Source organism: Vulpes lagopus, chromosome 2 (genome assembly GCF_018345385.1).
Source record: "Vulpes lagopus strain Blue_001 chromosome 2, ASM1834538v1, whole genome shotgun sequence".
Lineage (NCBI taxonomy): Eukaryota > Metazoa > Chordata > Mammalia > Carnivora > Canidae > Vulpes > Vulpes lagopus.
Window position 1 is genome coordinate 174,271,439 of NC_054825.1, and position 20,651 is coordinate 174,292,089.

At 41.2% G+C, this 20,651-nt stretch overlaps 1 protein-coding gene across 1 annotated transcript; it reads left to right on the forward strand.

The window, feature by feature from the left end:
* The first annotated feature begins 5,856 nt into the window (after window positions 1-5,856).
* On the forward strand, window positions 5,857-7,500 carry LOC121479282 (histo-blood group ABO system transferase 1-like). Its single transcript, XM_041734776.1, is given in 3 exon segments — window positions 5,857-5,949; window positions 6,678-6,713; window positions 6,715-7,500. Coding segments are annotated over 3 exon segments (915 nt in total).
* The last annotated feature ends 13,151 nt before the right edge of the window (window positions 7,501-20,651 follow it).

The following is a 20,651-nucleotide window of genomic DNA, read 5'->3' on the forward strand; positions in this document are numbered from 1 at the left end:
CCTGAGGCAAAGTGCAGCTGATATCCCGACCCTAAAGTACCCACACTCACACCTCCTGCTCACTACTCCAGCAGCCCAGCCTACCTTGAGGCCTGGGCCTGGTGCAAGTGGGCTCTTGGGCACAGGGACATCTGGGATGCCCCGCGAAGACAGGATCCAAGGAGACCTTCAAAAAGTCAGATTTTGTCTGAGGTGCTAAGAAACCAGGTGTCAGGATTTAAGTCAACAGAGAGCTAGAACTTAAGGACCAGTGTGTAGGAGACAAGCCAGAGCTCCTGAAACAGATTCAGGGAGCTGGCTCAAGGGAGATCACTAAACAGCTGAAGGCCAGAGATTATGATGAAAGCAGGGCAGGGCAGCAGTCACCAGAGCCTGACCACGGGGTCAGGATTTATGATATTTAACAGCTGTGAGCTAGCACTGAGTTTCCTGGAAAAAAAAAAAAAATCCACAAAGTCAAGATCAGATTGTCTTCAAGATCATATCCATACAGTTAACAAGGGTCATCCTTCAGAGGCCTGACTTGGAAGCCATGGTGGATGGGAATGGAAGGTCTACAGATTGGAAATTGTTTTCCTTTATTCTCTTAATAATTACCTGAGATCGGGCAGCCCTGGTGGCTCAGCGGTTTAGAGCCACCTTCAGCCCGGGGTGTGATCCTGGAGACCCTGGATCGAGTCCCACATCAGGCTCCCTGCATGGAGCCTGCTTCTCCCTCTGCCTGTGTCTCTGCCTCTCTCTCTGTGTCTCTGGTGAATAAATAAATAAAATCTTAAAAAAAAAATTACCTGAGATCCACTAGAATTTATTTATTTATTTACTTTAAGATTTTATTTTTTCATGAGAAAAATGAAAAAGTATAAAGTATGGAGTATCAAGGTGGCTGGAGAAGCGGGTTTCCCAGGGATTGATTATAAAGTCTTCTCGGAACAGTGTCGAGTACATCAGGAGAGGGAGGAAGTGTGTTCTGAGTGTCTTCTAATGCAGGTCATCTTCTCTTTGTGGTCTGGATTGTGACATTGGCCCAGCTATGCATAGGAATGACAGTGTCCCACACCGTCCCTCACAACACCTACCTGCCACGCTTCAGGGGGATCCAGTATAAGATTAGTGGCCCAGCACAAGTTTTGCTAACACCTTGGATCTGTTCACAAGTTCCCCTGCAGACACACCTCCTCAAAGCTGGCCTGTCTGGGTCCCACTAACATCAGAGAGACCAAGCTCAGCCCACAATGGGCAGCGTCACGGCACACCACCGCGGGGCCCTCCAGGACCTCTTCATAAAATCACTACTTTCAGGAGAAGACACAGCTGACTTTCTTAACACACAGTAAATTTTATGTTGTGAATATTTTATTACAGTAAATAGGATGATGACTGAAGCCTCAAGTGTCTCCCATACCTGAATGTTTACACAATCACAGAAAACTGATCCCTTATGACCCAACATGAAAGCAAAAGTTTGCTTTTTATGCATGAGGGAGTAAGTGGGGAAATGTTCTGAATAAGGATGGAGGATTCCTGGGCATCCCCCGAGTGACCTCAAGAAGAATTCTCTTGAATAAGTTTATCCTTCCTTTATACTTTGGGGAAAAAAAAAAACATCAAAGAGAATCTTCCAGCTAAGACAACAGCAAGTCCACATACTGTACTTGCCACTGCCAGTCTTCATCACGAGATTTGGCAGGAGAACTGTCCATAGTTGTGTACTGGATCTAGGATTTTTCTTTTGTGGGGGACAGATCTCAGTCCTGTGGCCTCTATAATGGGAGGCACCCAGAGTTTGTTCCATATGTCTCTGTTTGGATCCCAGGCCCTGAGCAAGTGGCTAGTGCTTCCTTCTGCCTGGACTCCCAAGGATTCCCATGGGCTGAAGTTAGAAGGATACCATAGCAACACATTGGCAGGAGGACAGTTTGGGAATTTACATGGCATAATCCCTAGATAAACCTAGAGGTCCGTAGAAAACCTCACTACTCAACCAAGTTTCCTTCTGAGGGATCAACAACCATGTCCTGTCCCTACCCTTCACCCTACTCTCTTCACTGGCCTTCTATTTTGTCACCTCTCCTTCCTTTTTAGGCAGCTGTACCTGGTTTGCTATAAGAAGTTCTGTTCTTGCCAAAGCACACTTTGAGACAAAGTTGTGAGGACAGGGTGATTTCAGGGTGAATGAGTGAGAAATTGGGAGGGAGAAAAGCCACGGCTATGAACAACTAGGTCTCAAACCTACTGGGAACCCTGAGACAGCATGGAACTCACCAAAACTGACTCACTAGAGATCAAGGTGGTGTGTATTTTTTAAAGGATTCCCTGTGTATATTAACCACCCCCACACTTTCAGAATGAGTCTGACAATGGCCCACCAAGCCCCCACTATTGGAGAAAGCTACCAAGCAGTCAAAGAGAGATGCAAGTGTTTAAGGAGGCAATATGTCTGCTGGGGGTGGGGCTCCACTACAGCTGCATGTGAACTCAGGTAGGCCCGGGGTGAAAATGGGGTGGGGCCCCATGATTATGGAGGAAATGATATGTCAGGAGCACATATGAAAAGACAAATTCAGGCTTTTACCTCCAAATCCTAAATTTGGATATCAAAGATGCAGGATATCCTATCATGATATTTTCTCCAACCCCAGATTAGACAAGGATTCTACAGTTTAGAGGAAGGGAGAGGGGAGAGCAACACTGAGAGTTTCCCCTGGTGCCTAGTCGTCCTCAGGAAGTTCTGTGGAAGTTGAGCAACAGCCAGTATATTACCTATGTTGTGAGAACAAACTAACCTGAGTTTGCCAAGCCAGTCTCTCCAGGAGACTCTGCTACTTGGGGGCCATGCAACATTCTTCAGATGTTCTTTATGCTTTCTCTGAGTCTCAGTTTCCTTACTTGTAAGACTATGAGGATTACTCCCATGTCTCAAGATCACTGGGAGGCTGAAATTTGGTAGATAATGCATGTGAACCTGCAGGTCCTGGTCCACAGAAGTGCTCAGACACTCTAGCTGTGTGACTGTCATCTTCCTCACCTTCTCCACCCCATAACAAGTTCAGCTGAGGAAGAACATCCTGAAGGCATTCACATCCAGCCCCAATCAGAAGTCACAGCCATGGTCCACGCAGCATCCCCCCACAGTCTAGAGAGCCCAATCTCTAGCCCAAAGAATAAACACTTGCTGGTGAATTCAAAGCTTTGAATGTTGGAATCCTCCAGTTAGACATCTGGAGGTCGCCGGTTGCTGAGACTACTTAGACCAGGCGAATGGCTTCTGTAGGGCTCCTGGCAAGGATGGTTGTATTAACATAAAGGACTTGAGTACATTGTATCCTAAAAATAGGAGGCACCTGACTGGCTCAGTCAGCAGAGCATGTGATTCTTGATCTCAGATTTTAAGCTCCCCTGTTGGGTAGAGAGATTACTTAAAAATAAAAGCTTTAAAAGAGGGGTACCAAAAATAAAATAAAATAAAATAAAAAATAAAAGAGGGGTACCTGGGTGGCATAGTCGGTTAAGCATCTGACTCTTGGTTCCAGCTCAGGTCTGATCTCAGGGTTGTAGGATAGAGCCCTGCATAGAGTCCCGTATAAGGTTCCTCACTCAGTGTGGGGTCTACTAGAGTTTCTCTCTCCCTCTTCCTCTGCCCTTCCCTGTTGTCTGTCTCTCTGAAATAAATAAATGAATCTTTAAAAAAAATCTTTAGGGCACCTGGGTGGCTCAGTCAGTTAAGTGTCTGCCTTCAGCTCAGGTCATGATCCCAATGTCCTGGAATCAAGCCCCACATTGGACTCCTTGCTCAGCAGGGAGCCTGCTGCTCCCCCCTCTTGTGCCCATTTTGTCTCTGTCAAATAAATGAATAAAATCTTTAAAAAAATAATAAATTAAAAAAAATTTAAAGATTTTATTTATTCGTGAGAGACACACACGGGGCGGGCGGGGGAGGCCACAGGCACAGGCAGAGGGAAAAGCAGGCTCTATGCAGGGAGCTAACGTGGGACTGGATCCCAGGTCTCCAGGATCACGCCCTGGGCTGAAGGTGGCGCTAAACCGCTGAGCCACCTGGGCTGCCCTAAAAATTTTTTTAAATCTTTGAAAGAAAAGGTCCTGACACATGATGAGGCCTCAAGGGGTAAGAAACAGCGAGTTGCACTGCTAACACTTATGGAAAGGGGTCTGACACCTTGTTTGGAGTGTGGCTTTTAGATCTGAGCAAGTTGAGGTGGATTCTTCTCAAGAGGGAAAATAACGGCTTTAGGGAGGCATGGGTAAAGGGTTGGGGGCACTGCTAGGATAAAGTTTGGATAATGGAACTGGCCAGGGGTAACAGTTTGAAGAGGATCCAGGTACTCGTGTTGTTGGGGCTAGAGTGAGGAAGGCCAGAGACCAAGGTAACACACTGGCCAGGTGGTACCCTGGAGACCACCAGGTGGTGGCAACGGAGCCGAGCAGTCAGGGCCTGTCCAAGTAGTCAGAGGCCACACCGAATCTCTCTTCCTGGTCTTTTCCTACACCACTGTTGTTTGTCTGCCCCATTCCTCTACCTCTTCATTCTGTGAGGTTTTTTAACCTCCAAGATTCTCAGGCAAGTGCCAGTTGACCAGCACAGGGGTTCCTTCCACCACCACCCTGGGATACGCAAATTCCCCAGAGAGGCACCAGAGCCACAAACACAGCCAGACCCACAGGCACATCGAGTGCGTACTCCTTTTCTCATCAAAGCAGTGCTTCAGTTTTCTTGCATTCGCAATGTAAGTGAGTTGTCTTGATATTTCTGCCGCTGCATTAGCATTATTGACTAGGGGTGACAATCAAGATGACACAAATGTTCACAAACTGGGCCACGAAGGCAAGGTGTCAAAGTCTTGAGACACTCATCAAAACCCACTTATTCCCTCCTCCTAACACACTCATAGTCACCCTGAGGTTTCAGAAAGCCTGGAAAAACCATGTCTCGAAAGAAAGAAAGAAAGAAAGAAAGAAAGAAAGAAAGAAAGAAAGAAAGAAAGAAAGAAAGAAAGAAAGAGAGAGAGAGAGAAAGAAAGAAAGAAAGAAAGAAAGAAAGAGAAAGAGAGAAAGAGAGAAAAGAGAGAAAAGAGAGAAAGAATAAAGAAAAGAAAAACCATGTCTCTTCTCTACCACCTACTTCTGTGGGAGGGGAGAAACAAGGTGTCACAGAGCAACACAAGACCACCAGCCAGCTTCAGAGTGCAGATGGCAGATGCTCCCCATACACCACAGGGCTCTTTTCTAACAACTGTTAGTCCCACAGTGGGCCAGGAGAAGTCTGTGCCAGAGGTTTTATTTTCCCAAGAGACATATACTTGGCACTGCCTAGGACTGCAGAGGGAGATATATGTGTTGGCAATATGGTGAATCGAAAATGGCAATGGGCCAGGTTCCCTGCTCCATCTTGAGGGCGCTGCCTAGGGTCAACAGATATGGCAACCTGACTGGGAAAAGAGCCCAAAAAAAGGAAACCACACAGGACTTACAGTCAAGGCAGAGGATCAGACTCCAATCCTGGAGTCTGGCTGCTTAGTTGGCTTCAACACTTAGCCAGTTAAGCCATGTCATTGTGGACTGGTCACCCATCTCTCCCCATGCACCCAATGGGGAGCATGTTTCCCCATTCAGACCATGAGGATAGTGCAGCACCCAGCCCCCAGCCCTGTTTTCAGGAGTCAGCAATATAATGCACATCAAGTTTAGCAACCTAACCCTAACCACAGTGTAAGCCCTAGTATCTGCAAAGTAAGTACGCAGTGGAATTTTAAGTGCCTATAAGAGGAATAAAGGAAAAAAATCATTGATCTGTAGGATCTCTCTCTTGCAGCACTGTTACCGAATCAGGCCTTCCGAATGATGGTCCACATCACCTGTCTTGGATGTGACCTTGAAGACATTCTGTTCTCAACTTTATTGACTTTCAGGAAATTTAGGGGTTTTGTTGTAAAGGTCTGAGAGCCAGTAAGTGTCAAGGGAAGACTGAAGCACAAGCCCTCTAACCCCCTATTCAGGCCCTGCCCTGCTTTCATCACAATCTCTGTCCTTGACCTGCTCAGTGATCATCATGAGCCAGTTCCCAGAGCCTATTTGAGGAGTCCGGACTTCTCTCCTACATGCTGGCCCAGAAGTTCTAGTGGCCCACTGACTGAGTCCGGCTACCTGGTTCTTCGGATACAACCTCAAATCAGAACTGAACTCATGAATATTCTTCCAGTCTGGGAATCTTATTCAGTTCAGTGACCCTGGACACCCAGTTTCCAGGTGCCCCTTGCACAGAGGTAGGACCTCAGGAGAAAAGATGGCATGAGTACCTTATAATCAATGTGCTCTGTATCACTCTGCCCAGAAGCTTCTGTGAGTCGAACCTCGAGCAGGTACGGGCCCTTAACAGCACCTTAGGAGATCAAGGCTGTGAGAGTTGGAAGTGGAGCCATGGCTCAGCTTGTGAGGACATTCTCAGAGAACTCAAAATGTAACTTGCTTCATCAAGTGAACTTCTTTCTTTCAGTAGCTCTTGTCTTGGCCTTCTTTTACTATTGCTACCTGAATCCAAGAAACCAGATGCTAGGAAGCATCTCACCTGGGACAAGCAAGGCTGTTAGCAAAATCTATGGCCAGCAAAGTAGAAAATTATCAAGGATGGTATATCGCCAGCCCCAGGTGCTAATACCCACTAGGGAAGATGTCCTTGTTGTGACCCCTTGGCTGGCTCCCATCATCTGGGAAGGGACTTTCAATACTGACATCCTGAATGAGCAGTTCTCACTCCAGAATGCCACCATTGGATTAACTGTGTTTCTCACTGAACAAGAGACACTCTACCTGAATGTGTTCCTGCGGTCTGCAGAGATGTACTTCATGGTGGGACACAGGGTGAACTACTACATCTTCACTGACAAGCCTGAATATGTTCCTTATCTTAACATCCAAAAAGGAAGGCAGATAATCATCCTCGAGATCGAGAGCTATTATGACCACTGGCAGGACATCTCCATGCAGCGCATGGAGATGATCAGCAACTTTTCCCAGCAGCGCTTCCACCAGGAGGTGGATTACCTTGTGTGTGCAGATGTGCACATGAGGTTCAGTGACCACGTGGGCGTGGAGATCCTCTCCTCCTTGTTTGGCACCCTCCATCTTCGCTACTATAGGCTAAATCGGACTGACTTCCCCTATGAACGTCGGCCTCAGTCACAAGCCCATATTTCTGAAGATGAGGGGGACTTTTACTATGCAGGGGCCTTATTCGGGGGGTCAGTGCCAGAGGTTTACAAGCTCACCAAGGCCTGCCACGAAGCAATGATGGTCGACCAAGCCAATCACATCGAGGCCATTTGGCATGATGAGAGCCACCTGAACAAGTACCTGCTTTACCACAAACCCTCCAAGGTCCTCTCCCCTGAGTACATGTGTAATAACACACTGAAGAAAATCTGGGATCATCAGAGAGTAGACTTTTCTTCCAACATAAAGCGGATTAGACTTGTGACTATAGAATAATCAGCAGAACATAGGGACTTATCAAAGGAAGCTTCTAGAAAGAATAGAGACGTGATGGTGAGGCAGCCCTAGTCTTCCTCCTGGCATGAAATTAAAATCAGTTTTACAAGAGAAGGTATAACCTCCCTTTCTTTTCCTGTGCTCCTAACACCTTTCAGGATGGAGGAGGTGGGTGGTTTCAAACCTCTCCTGACATACCAGAGATCAGAGATAAGATCTTTTCCAGAAAAGGAAAGAGGTTCCGGAACACAAAGTCTCCTGCCTCCTGTGGCACTAATTCACATGAAGGCCTGCTCTGGTCCTAGGCCAAGCAGATCCACCCAAGTCCTCTGATCAGTTTCCTTGTTAAAGTTAAAAGAAGGTGACACCAAAAAAGACGTTCTTTCCTGGTACCTGTCCTCTTGTCTATCCCAAAACATTGCCAGCTGTCCAGTGAGAGACCAACGGTGCCTCCACCTCCCCATCCCTCACTGCTTCTGTGTCAGTTTCAACTTAGTAGCAATTGTCAGCCTCACATCAGCTGAAAAAAAACTTGTAGATGATAATAGGAAGTTAGTGATTGTCTTGAGAACCCGCTCTTTTCACTTAACAATGATATTGGTGCCATTCAATAAAGCCCTTAATGTGTCCTGACATCTGGCATCTTCCTGGTCCTGTTTTTCCTTTCATTCACAAGAGAGGCAAGTTGCACAGCAGGAAACTTTATTTCTCTTCCGTAGTCAGCAAAGTTTACTAATTGCGGGGCCGTTTCCAAATTTAAAGGTTCTGATGCTCAGTTGTATGTTTTTCATACACGTACATATGTCAACACTGATCAACCCAATCTTGAGAATAATTCAGGAGGGCAGCCCCGGGTGGCTCAGCAGTTTAGCGCCGCCTTCAGCCCAGGGCCTGATCCTGGAGAGCTGGGATCGAGTTCGTCAGGCTCGCTGCATGGAGCTTGCTTCTCCCTCTGCCTGTGTCTCTGCCTCCCTCTCTCTCTCTCTCTGTCTCTCATGAATAAATAAATTAAAAATCTTTTTTAAAAAAGAGAATAATTCAGGAAAAATGGTTTCTGCCCAGTGCAAGGTGAAAATATTCTCATAGGATATCAGAAACCTGATTGCCAGCTGTGGCTGTAGAGCAGGTCTTGCAGGCCAGGTCTTCACTTCCCGGCCCACGGTCTCCCCTGTACTCCAGACTGAAAGGGTATCCCAGAGCTGGCCTTCCAATTTTTTTAGACCTCTGTCCAGCCAGAAACCTCATGGGGGCACCTTCTATCTAGCTGAAAATGAAATACAGTCTAATTTCTGGTTTCCTATGTTTTTGTTTTAATAGATTTTTTTAAAAGATTTTATTGATTTATTTATGAGAGAGACACACACAGAGAGAGGCAGTGACATAGAGAGTGAAGCAGGCTCCATGTAGGGAGCCCGATGTGGGACTCAATCCTGGGACTCCAGAATCATGCCCTGAGCCAAAGGCAGATGCCCAACTGCTGAGCCACCCAGGCATCCAGAGGCAGGAATCTATATACCAAGAAGCTCAACAAAACTCGAAGTGGGATGAAATCAAAGAGATTCACACCCCCGGGATCGAGTCCCACGTAGGGCTCCCTGCATGGGGCCTGCTTCTCCCTCTGCCTGTGTCTCTGCCTCTCTCTCTATGTGTGTCTCTCATGAATAAATAAATCTTTAAAAAAAAAAAGAGAGAGAGAGAGAGATTCACACCAAATAACATTGTAATGAAATTGCCATATACCCGAGGCAGAGAATCTTGCAAGCCAAGAGAGGAGTAGTTTATCATGTTGAAGGAGTTCTTAATAAGACCAAGTGAATTTTCATCAGAAATTATGGATGCCATAAGGCAGTAGGATAACATCTTAACAGTGCCGAAGGAAAAGAAATCAACCCATCATTAAACAACTGATTTTGACACTAGCAATGAGCAACATATAATGGAAATGAAGAGACCAATTCCATTTTTAACTCAAAAAGGATAAAATACTTGGAAATAAATTTAAGCAAGTATATACAATCCTGTTACAAAATATTGCTGAAATTTACAAAATATTGCTGAAAGAAACCCAAGAAGACTTAAATAAAGACATCCATGTTCATATGACAATATGTTAAGTACTCCTTAAATTGATCTGTAGATTCAACTATCAAAACCCCAGTGGCTCCTTTGTAGAAAGCAAGAAGCTGGGGATGCTTGAGAGAGAGAGAAAGAGAGAGAGGGAGAGAGGGAGAGAGAGAGAGAAAGTGAGGGGAGGGGAGCAGAGAGAGGGAGAAAAAGAATCTCAAGCAGACTCCATACTGAGAATAGAGCCTAATGCGGGTTTGATCCCAAGACACTGAGATCATGATCTGAACCAAAATCACGAGTCAGACACTTAACCAACTGAGCCACCTAGGTGCTCCTGTAATCTGTGTTTAAGAAACACTTTCATCTCTAGTTAAGTGAAATGTTAGCTCTCCCCAAAATAATTCTATTCGCTGCATTGGTATACCTATATTAAATATATATATATATACTCAATCATTATTGTACTTTGAATTTTAAGAATTAAAAATGCAGGGCAACCCTGGTGGCTTAGTGGTTTAGCGCTGCCTTCAGCCCAGGGCATGATCCTGGAGACCCGGGATTGAGTCCCATGTCAGGCTCCCTGCATGGAGCCTCTTCTCCCTCTGCCTGTGTCTCTGCCTCTCTCTCTCTCTGTGTCTCTAATAAATAAATAAAATCTTTAAAAAGATTTTTAAAAAGAATTAAAAATGCATAGAAATTGGTTTCCTTAATTGTTATATATGGCCTAATTTAATATCCTTGATTTTGCCTCTTGGCCTAAAATATTTACTGTCTGGGGAGACTGGGTGACAGGCTATCACACTGCCAGTTTTTTTTCATTCAGAAACACTTTATTCTCACTACTAAAATTTTAAAAATCACAGTAAACTGCCACCACTAAGCAGTTCAAATACTGTATGGTGGAGAAACTCAAGATATTTAGTTCATATTCCTGCCAAAATTCATGGAAGTGATAATGGTTAAGTCTATGTGAATGAATGAAGCATGGTCATTAATGCATGGTCACACATGACCAGCCCAAATATTTTCCAAACTGTCTGCGGTGATTAGATATTCCAGTGTAAATTTTCAAATTTTCTATCACTTTTTTGTGAATAGTGTTTGACCTGATAGTACTGGTTTATTCTTTTATCACAGGTATAAGTGTCATTTCATAATGAGCACAATGTTCTGTCATCTAATCAGGAACAACACACAGAAAGCAGCTTTCTGCTCAAAGCATCACATTGGAAGCCTGTTTTTCAATGAGAACCGCATGATTGCAATTGTGTACGCACATTATTGCAAAGCCGTGAGAGTATCACATGCTGTCTCTCTTATAACTACTCACTTCTCCCATTGCAGGACCTAAATAGCCACAGACAATATCTAAATGAGAGTAGGACTATATTCTACTAAGACATTTTTTTATAGGATCTAATTTGAATTTCAAGTAATTGCCATGTGTCATGAAATATTATTCCTTTTGATTTTTTTAAGCATTAAAGTGTAAGAACTGGGGATCCCTGGGTGGCTCAGCGGTTTGGCACCTGCCTTTGGCCCAGGGTGCGATCCTGGAGTCCGGGGATCGAGTCCCATGTCGGGCTCCCGGCATGGAGCTTGCTTCTCCCTCTGCCTGTGTCTCTGCCTCTCTCTCTCTCTATGTCTATCATAAATAAATAAATAAATATTAAAAAAAATAAAGTGTAAGAACTAAGTTCCTGAGCTATATAAAAACAGATGGTGAGCAAGTTTTAGCACTTGAATCATAGTTTGCTGACCCCTGATATACCTGTAGCCTATTATAGTCTGTTCTCAGTGATATTAAACTACATAACATAGAGCTTAAGAATTTGACATAGTGTATTTCTGCTTATTATCTCCCATTCTTTATGTCATTATTGTTAGACATTTTACTTCTCCATGTCACGTACCCTGCAACAAATGGTTATTTTTTCAACAGCTGTTTATCTTTTTAAAGAAACTTCAATGCTGAGAAATAAAATCTTTACTTTTACCCATGTCTAGTGCTCCTCATTCTTTTGGTTTTCCTTTGGTTCTTTCTTTAAAAAAAAAAAATATTTTATTTATTTATTCATGAGAGACACAGAAAGAGAGGCATAGAGACGCAGGCAGAGGGAGAAGCAGGCTCCATGCAGGGAGCTGACATGGGACTTGATCCCTGGTCTCCAGGATCACACCCTGGGCCAAAGGCGGTGCTAAACCGCTGAGCCACCCAAGCTGCCCTCCTTTGGTATTTCAAGTATCAATTTTCTTGATGGAAAAAATCATAGTTTCTAAAGTAAAAGTGTGAGCACTGAATTTTTTTCAGTCTTTGTATATTTGAAATTCTGTTTATTTTATATTTGTTTTTTAAATAGTTTCCAGTTTATTTCTTCTAATTATTTATGTGTTTATTTAATTTTGAGAGAGTGTGCACTCCTGCATGCAGGGGGAGGGGACAAGGGAGAGAGGGAGAGAGAGAATCTTATGCAGGTTCCATACTCAGCACAGAGTCCCATGCAGGGCTCTCATGACCCTAAGATCATGACCTGAGCCGAAATCAAGAGTTGGACACGTAATTGACTGAGCCACCCAGACGCCCCTATTTCTTCTAACAGTTAAGATATTCTCCTATCTTCTGGCTTGCATTTTTGCCAATAAAAAATCTGTTACTGTGATCATTTTTCCAATTTACATAAAATATATCCTTTCCTTTCCCAGTTGCATTTAAGTTTTTCTTATCACTGGATTAAGCAATCAGATTATGATAACCTTGGTGAAATTTTTTAATTTTTTATTTCTTTTAAAAATTATTTTATTAATTAATTTATTTATCTTTCCCCTCAACATGGGGCTCCAACTAACAACCTTGAGATCAAGTCACATGCTCTTCTGACTGAGCCAGCCAGGTGTCCCTTATGTTTTTATTTTATTTTTATTTATATTTATTTTTTTCCCTTAAGTTTTTAATTCCAGTTAGTTAGCACATAGTGTTACATTAGTTTCAGGTGTACAATATAGTAATTCAATACTTCCGTACACCACCCTGTGCCTGCCATAAGAGGTGCACTCCTTTTTTCCAAATCCTCACCAACACCTGTTGTTTTGTTGTTGATTTTGGCCATTCTGACAGATGTGAGGTGATAGCTCAGTGTAGTTTTGATTTACATTTCCCTGATGATAAGTGAAGCTTACCATCATTTCATGCATCTGTTGGCCATCCGTATGTCTTCTTTGCAGAAATGTCTGTTCGTGTCTTCTGCCCATTTTTTAATTTGAGTATTTGTTCTTTGGGTATTGAGTTTTACAAGTTCCTTATATATTTTGGATACTAACCTTTATTGGATATGTCATATGCAAATATCTTCTCCCATCCCATAGGTTGTCTTTTAGGTTTTTTTTTTTAAGATTTTATTTATTTATTCATGAGAGACAGAGACAGAGAGAGAGAGAGAGAGGCAGAGACACAGGCAGAGGGAGAAGCAGGCTCCATGCAGGGACCCTGACATGGGACTCGATCCTGGGTCTCCAGGATCACACCCTGTGCTGAAAGCGGCGCTAAACCGCTGAGCCACCTGGGCTGCCCGCCTTTAGTTTTGATGATAGATTCCTTCACTGAATAGAAGCTTTTTATTTGGATGTAATCCCAACAGTTTATTTTTGCTTTTGTTTCCTTTGCCTCAGGAAACATCTAGAAAGAAGTTGCTACAGCTGATGTCAAAGAAGTTACTGCTTGTGTTCTTTTCTTGGATTTTTATAGGTTCAGGTCTCACATTTAGGTCTTTAATATATTTTTTATTTATTTTTGTGTATGGTGTAGGAAAATGGTCCAGTTTCATTCTTTTGCATGTTCCTGTTCAGTTTTCCCAACACCACTGGTTGAAGAGACTGTCTTTTTTTTTACCATTGGATGTTCTTTCCTGCTTTCTCAAAGATTAACCGACCATATAATTGTGGATTCATTTCTAGATATTCTATTCTTTTCCATTCATCTATGAGTCTGTTTTTGTGCCAGTACCATACTGTCTTGATTGTTAGAGCTTTGTAATGTAACTTGAAGTCCAGAATTGTGATGCCTTTAGCTTTGCCTCTCTTTTTCAGATTGTTTTGGCTATTCAATCTTTTGTAGTTCCAAATTTTAGGATTGTTTGTTCTACATCTGTGAAAAATGCTGCTGATATTTTGATAGGGGTTGCATTAAATGTGTAGATTACTTTGAGTAGTATAGACAATTTTAGAATATTTGTTCTTCCAACCCATAAGCATGGAATGTCTTTCCATGTCTTTGTGTCATCTTCAGTTTCTTTCATCGGTGTTTTATAGTTTTCAAAGGACAGGTACTTCACCTCTTTGGTTAGGTTTATTCCTAGATATCTGGTTATTTTGGGTGCAATTTTAAATGGGGTTGTTTTCTTAATTTCTCTTTCTGCTGCTTCATTATTGGTGTATATATGTACAGATATCTGTACATTGATTTTGTATCCTGCAGGTTTACTAAATTATCAGTTCTGGCAATTATTTTTTTCACTGGCATCTCTCCTATTGTGACATGTCATCTGCAAATAGTGAAAGTTTTACTTCTTCCTTACTGATTTGGATTCTTTTTCTTTTTGTTGTTCTGATTACTGTTGCTAGGTCTTCCAGTACTATGTTGAATAAAAGTGATGACAGTGGACATCCACCCTGCCCCCAGCTGCCAGTAACCTTTTATTCTACCTTATATCTTTATGAATTTCCCTACTCTAGATACCTCATATAAATGAAATCATACAATATTTGTCCTTTTGAGTATGGCTTATCTCAATATATATCTCACAAGGTTCATAAATATTGTAGTAGGTATCAGAAGTTTATCCTTTTTAATATGTATGTATATGCCACATCTTGTTTAGTAGTTCATGTGTTGATGGATATTTGGATTGTTTTTCATCCTTTTTGGCTATTGTGAATAATGCTGTCACCATAAATGTTGGTGATCAATTATCTGTTTGAGTCTCTGCTTTCAATTCTTTTGAGTATATATCTAGAACTGCTGAAAAATATGGTAGTTCTATATTAACCTCTTGAGGAATCAAAATACTGTTTTCCACAAGGGCTGTACCATCTTACATTCCCATAAGCATTGCACAAGGGGTTCATTTTTTCCACAACGTCACTGACACTTATTTTCCTTTTTAAAATTTCCTCTTATAGCCATCCCAGCGGTGATATCTCCTTGTGGTTTTGATTTGCATTTCCCTGATGTCTAATTATGTCATCCATTTTTCATGTGTTTATATATTTATATATCTTCCTTGGAGAAATGTCTGTTGTTAGTCTTTTCAGTATGTTTTCATTCATTTTCATAAGGGATACTAGTCTGCAGATTTTTTGTCTTTCTTTCCTTTTCTTTCTTTCTTTCTTTCTTTCTTTCTTTCTTTCTTTCTTTCTTTCTTCTTTCTTTCTTTCTTTCTTTCTTCCTTTCTTCTTTTAGAAGAAAATTACTTGCTTTTCAATTTTTTAGAGTGTCTTTTCCCTTAAATGGTCTTGGCTTCCTTGTTGAAAATTAATTGACTATAGGTGTGAGGGTTTATTTCTGGGCTCTCTATTCTATTCTATTCTATTCTATTCTATTCTATTGGTCTGTAAGTCTATTCTTATGTCACTGCCATAATGCTATAACTAATGTAGCACTGTAATAAATTGTGAAGCTGGATAATATGAATCCTCCAACTTTATTCTTCTTAGGATTGTTTTGGCTATTTGGGGCCCTTTGTAATTCCATATGAACTTGGGTATTGGCTTTCCCATTTCTGAAAAAAAAAAAAAGACCGTTGGAATTTTAATTGCACTGAATCTGTGTGTCTCTTTGGAGAGTACTGACATCTTAAAAATGTTGACTCTTGTTTTCTTTTTAACATACTTTCCATTTATTTAGGTCATCTTTAATATTCTTCAGCAATGTGTTTTAGTTCTAAGCATACAAATATTTCACCTTGGTTAGATTTATTACTAAGTCTTTTCCTCTTGTAGGTACTATTATAAATGGAAGGAGTTTCCTAATTTCCTTTTTGGATTGTTTATTGCTGTTCCATAGATACACAATTGATTTGGGGTACTGATTTTCTCTGCAACTTTGCTGAATTCATTTATTAGCCTTAGTTTTTGTGATTTTTTGTGACTTTTTATATATATATAAAAAGATAGCTTTACAATTTCTTTTCCATTTTGGATGCCTTTTATTTCCTTTTCTTGCCTTCTAGCTCTGGGATAGAACTTTAAGTACAATGCTAAATAGCACTGTGAAAGCAGGTCTCCTGTCTTTTTCTGAGCTTAGAGGAAAAGCTTTTAGTCTATCAACACTGAGGATAATGTAGTTTTTTTCATATATACTTTCATCATGTTGAGGAATTATCCCTCTGCTCCTAGTTTTCTGAGCACTTTTATCATGAAGGTTATTGGATTTTGTCAAATACCTTTACTGCACAAACTGAGACGATCATGTGAGGTTTTTTTTTTTTTTTTCATTTTACTAACAGGATGGATTACATTGGTTGATTATCTTCTCATTCTTGCATTGCAGGGGTAATTCTACTTGGTCATGTGAACAAATCTTTTAATATGCTGTTGGATTCTATTTGCTAATATTTTGTTGAGTATTTTTGCATCTATATTCACAAAGAACATTGATCTGTAATTTTCTTTTCATGTGATTTCTTTTTTTTTTTATTTATTCATAGAGACACACAGAGAGAGAGAGGCAGAGACACAGGCAGAGGGAGAAGCAGGCATCATACCGAGAGCCTGACGTGGGACTCGATCCAGGGTCTCCAGGATCACGCTGTGGGCTGCAGGCAGCGCCAAACCGCTGCGCCACGGGGGCTGCCCTTCATGTGGTTTCTTTATCTGGCTTTGGTATCAGAATAATGCTGGCCTCATAGCATAAGTTAGGGAGTATTTCCTTCTCTTAATTTTTTGGAAGCTTGAGAAGGATTGGTGTTAATTCTTCATTAAATGTTTGGTGGAATTCACTTGTATAGTCGTCTGGCCCAGGACTTTTCTTTGTTGGGAAGTTTGTTTGTTTGTTTGTTTTAAAGATTTATTAATGGGAGACAAAGAGAGAGAGGCAGAAGGAGAAGCAGGCTGTCTCCGGGAAGTCTGATGTGGGACTTGATCCCAGGACCCCAGGATTACCACCCAAGCTGAAGGCAGACACTCAACAACTGAGCCACCCAGACATCCTGGGAAGTTTTTGATTACTGATTCAATCCTTCACTTTTTGTAGATATGTTGAAATATTCTATTTCTTTGAGTCAGATTAGGTAATTTCTGTGTTTCAAGGAATTTGTCCATTTCTGCTTGGTTATCTAATTTGTTTGTGTATTAATATTATACTGTATGTTAACTAACTGGAATTTAAATAAAACTTTGGAGAAAGAAAGAAAGAATTTCTTAGTGTACAGTTTTTTTTTTTTTTTAAGGGTGGGGAATGCAAGAATGATGAGGAAAGGGTAGAGGGAGAGAGAGGGAACCTTAAGCTGGGCATGATCTCATGACCCTAAGATCATGAACTGAGCCAATATCAGTTGGATCCTTAACCAACTGAGGCACCCAGGGGTCCCTACAGTTGTTTTCAATATCGTCTTATAATCCTTTTTACTTCTGTAGGGCTGGTAGCAATACCTCCATTTTCAATTCTGGTTTTAGTTATTTGTGTTTTCTTTCTGTCAGTCTAGGTAAAAGTCTGTCAATCCTGTTGATCTTTTCAAAGAGCCAACTTTTGGTTTCATTGATTTTTCTCTGTGTTTTTCTTTCTCTTTGGTTTATCTCCACTTTTTATTATTTCCTTCTTTCATATCTTTTTTAATTTCTCCTTTTTGTAGTTGCTGTAGATGTAAAGTTAGGTTTTTGATTCCAGATATTTCCTCGTGTAGGCAATTTATGTTACAAATTTCCCTCCTAGCACTGCTTTTGCTATATACTATTAATTTTGGTATGCTGTATTTTCATTTTCATTAGTCTTTAAGTATTTTGTGATTTGTGATTTATTCTTTGACCCATTGTTTTCTTAGCCCATTCAGGCTGCTATAACAAAATATCAGAGATTGGATAGCTTATAAGCAGCATAAATCCATTTTTCGAAGTTTTGAAGATGAAGTCTGAGGTCAGGATGCCAGTATTGTCAGGCTTTTAGGTTGCAGACTTCTTTTGTATCCTCACAGGGTTCGGGGCTAGAGAGTTCTGTGGAATCTCTTTTATAAGAGCATTAATCCCATTCATGAGGGTTCCACCATTATGACCTAAGAACCTCTCAAAAGACCCACCTTTTAATACCATCACATTGGGCAATCAGACTTCAACATAGAACTTGGGAAGGATATGTTCAGACCACAGCAGTTGTTTAAGAGTGCATAGCATAGTTTAATTTCTGCCTATTTGTCTACTTTTCCTTATTAATTTCTAACTTCCCAGTTGTGATCAAGAAAGTTACTTTGTATATCTGTTAAATCAACTGATACTTGTTTTATGGGCTACTTTATAAATTCATTGTGAAAAATGTGCAAAGCTGTGTGCAATTGAGAAGAAAGTGTATTCTGTAGATGTGAAGTGAGGTGTTACTTGTTAGGTGTAGGTGGCTTATTGAGTTGTCAAGTCCTTTATTCCTTTACCGTCTATGTAGTGAACTAGCCATTATTTAAAGCATAATCTGAGGGAATCCCTGGGTGGCGCAGTGGTTTGGCACCTGCCTTTGGCCCAGGGCCCCATCCTGGAGACCCGGGATCGAATCCCATGTTGGGCTCCCGGTGCGTGGAGCCTGCTTCTCCCTCTACCTGTGTCTCTGCCTCTCTCTCTGTGTGTGACTATCATAAAAAAAAAAAAAAGCGTAATTTGAAGTCTCCAATTATTAACATACAACATTCTATTTCTCCTTTTAATTGTGTCCATTTTGACTCATATATTTTGATGGGTCTGTTATTAGATGTGCAAATGCTTATAATTGTTATATCTTTCTCCTGTGTTGAATATTTTATTAATATATAATGATCTTGTCACTTACAATCTTTCAGATTTAAAGTCTATTTTGTCTGATATTAATATGAGCACCGTAGCTCTGTTCTGGTTAATATTTGCATAAAGGAGCTTTTTCCATTCTTTGACTTTTAACATATTTGCGTCTTTAGATCTACTGTGACTCACTTGTAGACAGCATTTGGTTGGTTTGTTTATTTATTTATTTATTTATTTATTTATTTATTTATTTATTTATTTATGATAGTCAGAGAGAGAGAGAGAGGCAGAGACACAGGCAGAGGGAGAAGCAGGCTCCATGCACCGGAGCCTGACGTGGGATTCGATCCCGGGTCTCCAGGATCGCGCCCGGGCCAAAGGCAGGCGCCAAACCGCTGCGCCACCCAGGGATCCCAATATTTTTTAAATCCATTCTTCCAATCTCCTTTATTGGAGAATTTAATCCATTTACATTAAAAGTAATTATTAGAAATGAGGAATTTTTGCCTTTTTGCCCTTCACTTTCTATATGCCTTACAGCTTTTTTTTTATCCCTCATTTCCTCCATTGATGCCTGAGGAAGTCCAAGTGACACCTAAAGTGAACGTTGCAAGGTGGGCAGTAGTCCTTCTGGCAGATCAGCTTGGTAATAAGGGGTAAAAGGAAGACATTCTAGGCTGAAGGCACAGGATGCCAAAGGGAATATTTTTTGTTCAAAGAGGCATGCAAGGACTTGTGTGGTTGTCAAAAGAAACCTTAATCTTCTGAGACACAATATTGTCATGGGGCAGTTGTATGGTCCTTTATTGGGTGTTCAAATCTACCTATGTTCTTGAGATGTGTGACTCTGAGAAACTTGCTAGAGTTGAATCTTAGGTTGCTGACAATACCATAGAGATGACTGTGACACTCACCTCATAGTCAGTGGGAGGATTAATAAAAGTAAGAAAAACCAAGCAATTCACCTGTGGTAGGCACCCCATTGTTTGCTTTATGAATATTTTGTCAGTTTTCACAACCACCTGGTAAAACAGGAATTAATTTTAATGTAGAAATCAAGGCTTGACAAATGAAGAGACTTCCCCAAGCTTATATAAGCATACCCCATTTTCTTGCACTTTATAGTGATTTGCATGTTCTACAAGCCAATGAAGGTGTTTTTTTTTCTTCAAAGATTTTATTTATTCATTAGAGACAGAGAGAGAGAGAGACAGAGAGAGAGAGAGAGGCAGAGACACAGGCAGAGGGAGAAGCGGGCTCCATGCAGGGAGCCCGATGCGGGACTCGATCCCGGGACTCCAGGATCATGCCCTGGGCCAAAGGCAGGCGCTAAACCACTGAGCCACCCAGGGATCCCCCCAGTGAAGGTTTATGGCAATCTTGCATTTCACAGTATTAAAAATTTTTTCTTTATTAAGCTTAGTCAGGAAGGCATTCAGAAGCAAAATAGTTTTAAAGCTAGGCCTCTTGTATCAAACAGCCAAGTTGTGAAGGCAAAGGAAAAATCCTTGAAGACAATTAAAAGTGCTACTCCAATAAACACACAAATGTGTGAACGTCAACCACAACATTCCCATAAACCACAGAGAGGCTCTAACTCTTTCATTTTAGGTAGGCTGAGAGGTGAGGAAGCTGCAGAAGAAAAGCTGAAAACTAGCAGAGGATTATTCATGCAGCCTAAGAAGCCATCTCTATAACATAAAAGTACAGGGTAAAAAGCAGTAAGTGCTGATGTAGAAGCTGAAGCAAGTTATCCAAAAGATCTAGCTAAAATAATTAACGAATATGGCTACCCTAACAACATTTTCAATGTAGATCAAATACCTTCCATTGGAAAAATATGTCATCTAGGACTTTCATAGCTAAAGAGAAGCTTCAAAATACAAGATGACTCTTATTAGGGGTGAATGCAGCTCATGAGTTTAACCAGTGTCCATTTACCATTCTAAAAATCCCAGCACTATTAAGAATTATGTTAAATCTGCTCTGCTTGTGTTCTATAAATGAAAATAACAAAGGCTGGATGATAGCCTTTGTAAACCATTTGTTAACAACATGGTCTACTGAATATTTTAGGCCCACTGTTAGGACCTACTCCTCAGAAAAAAAAGATT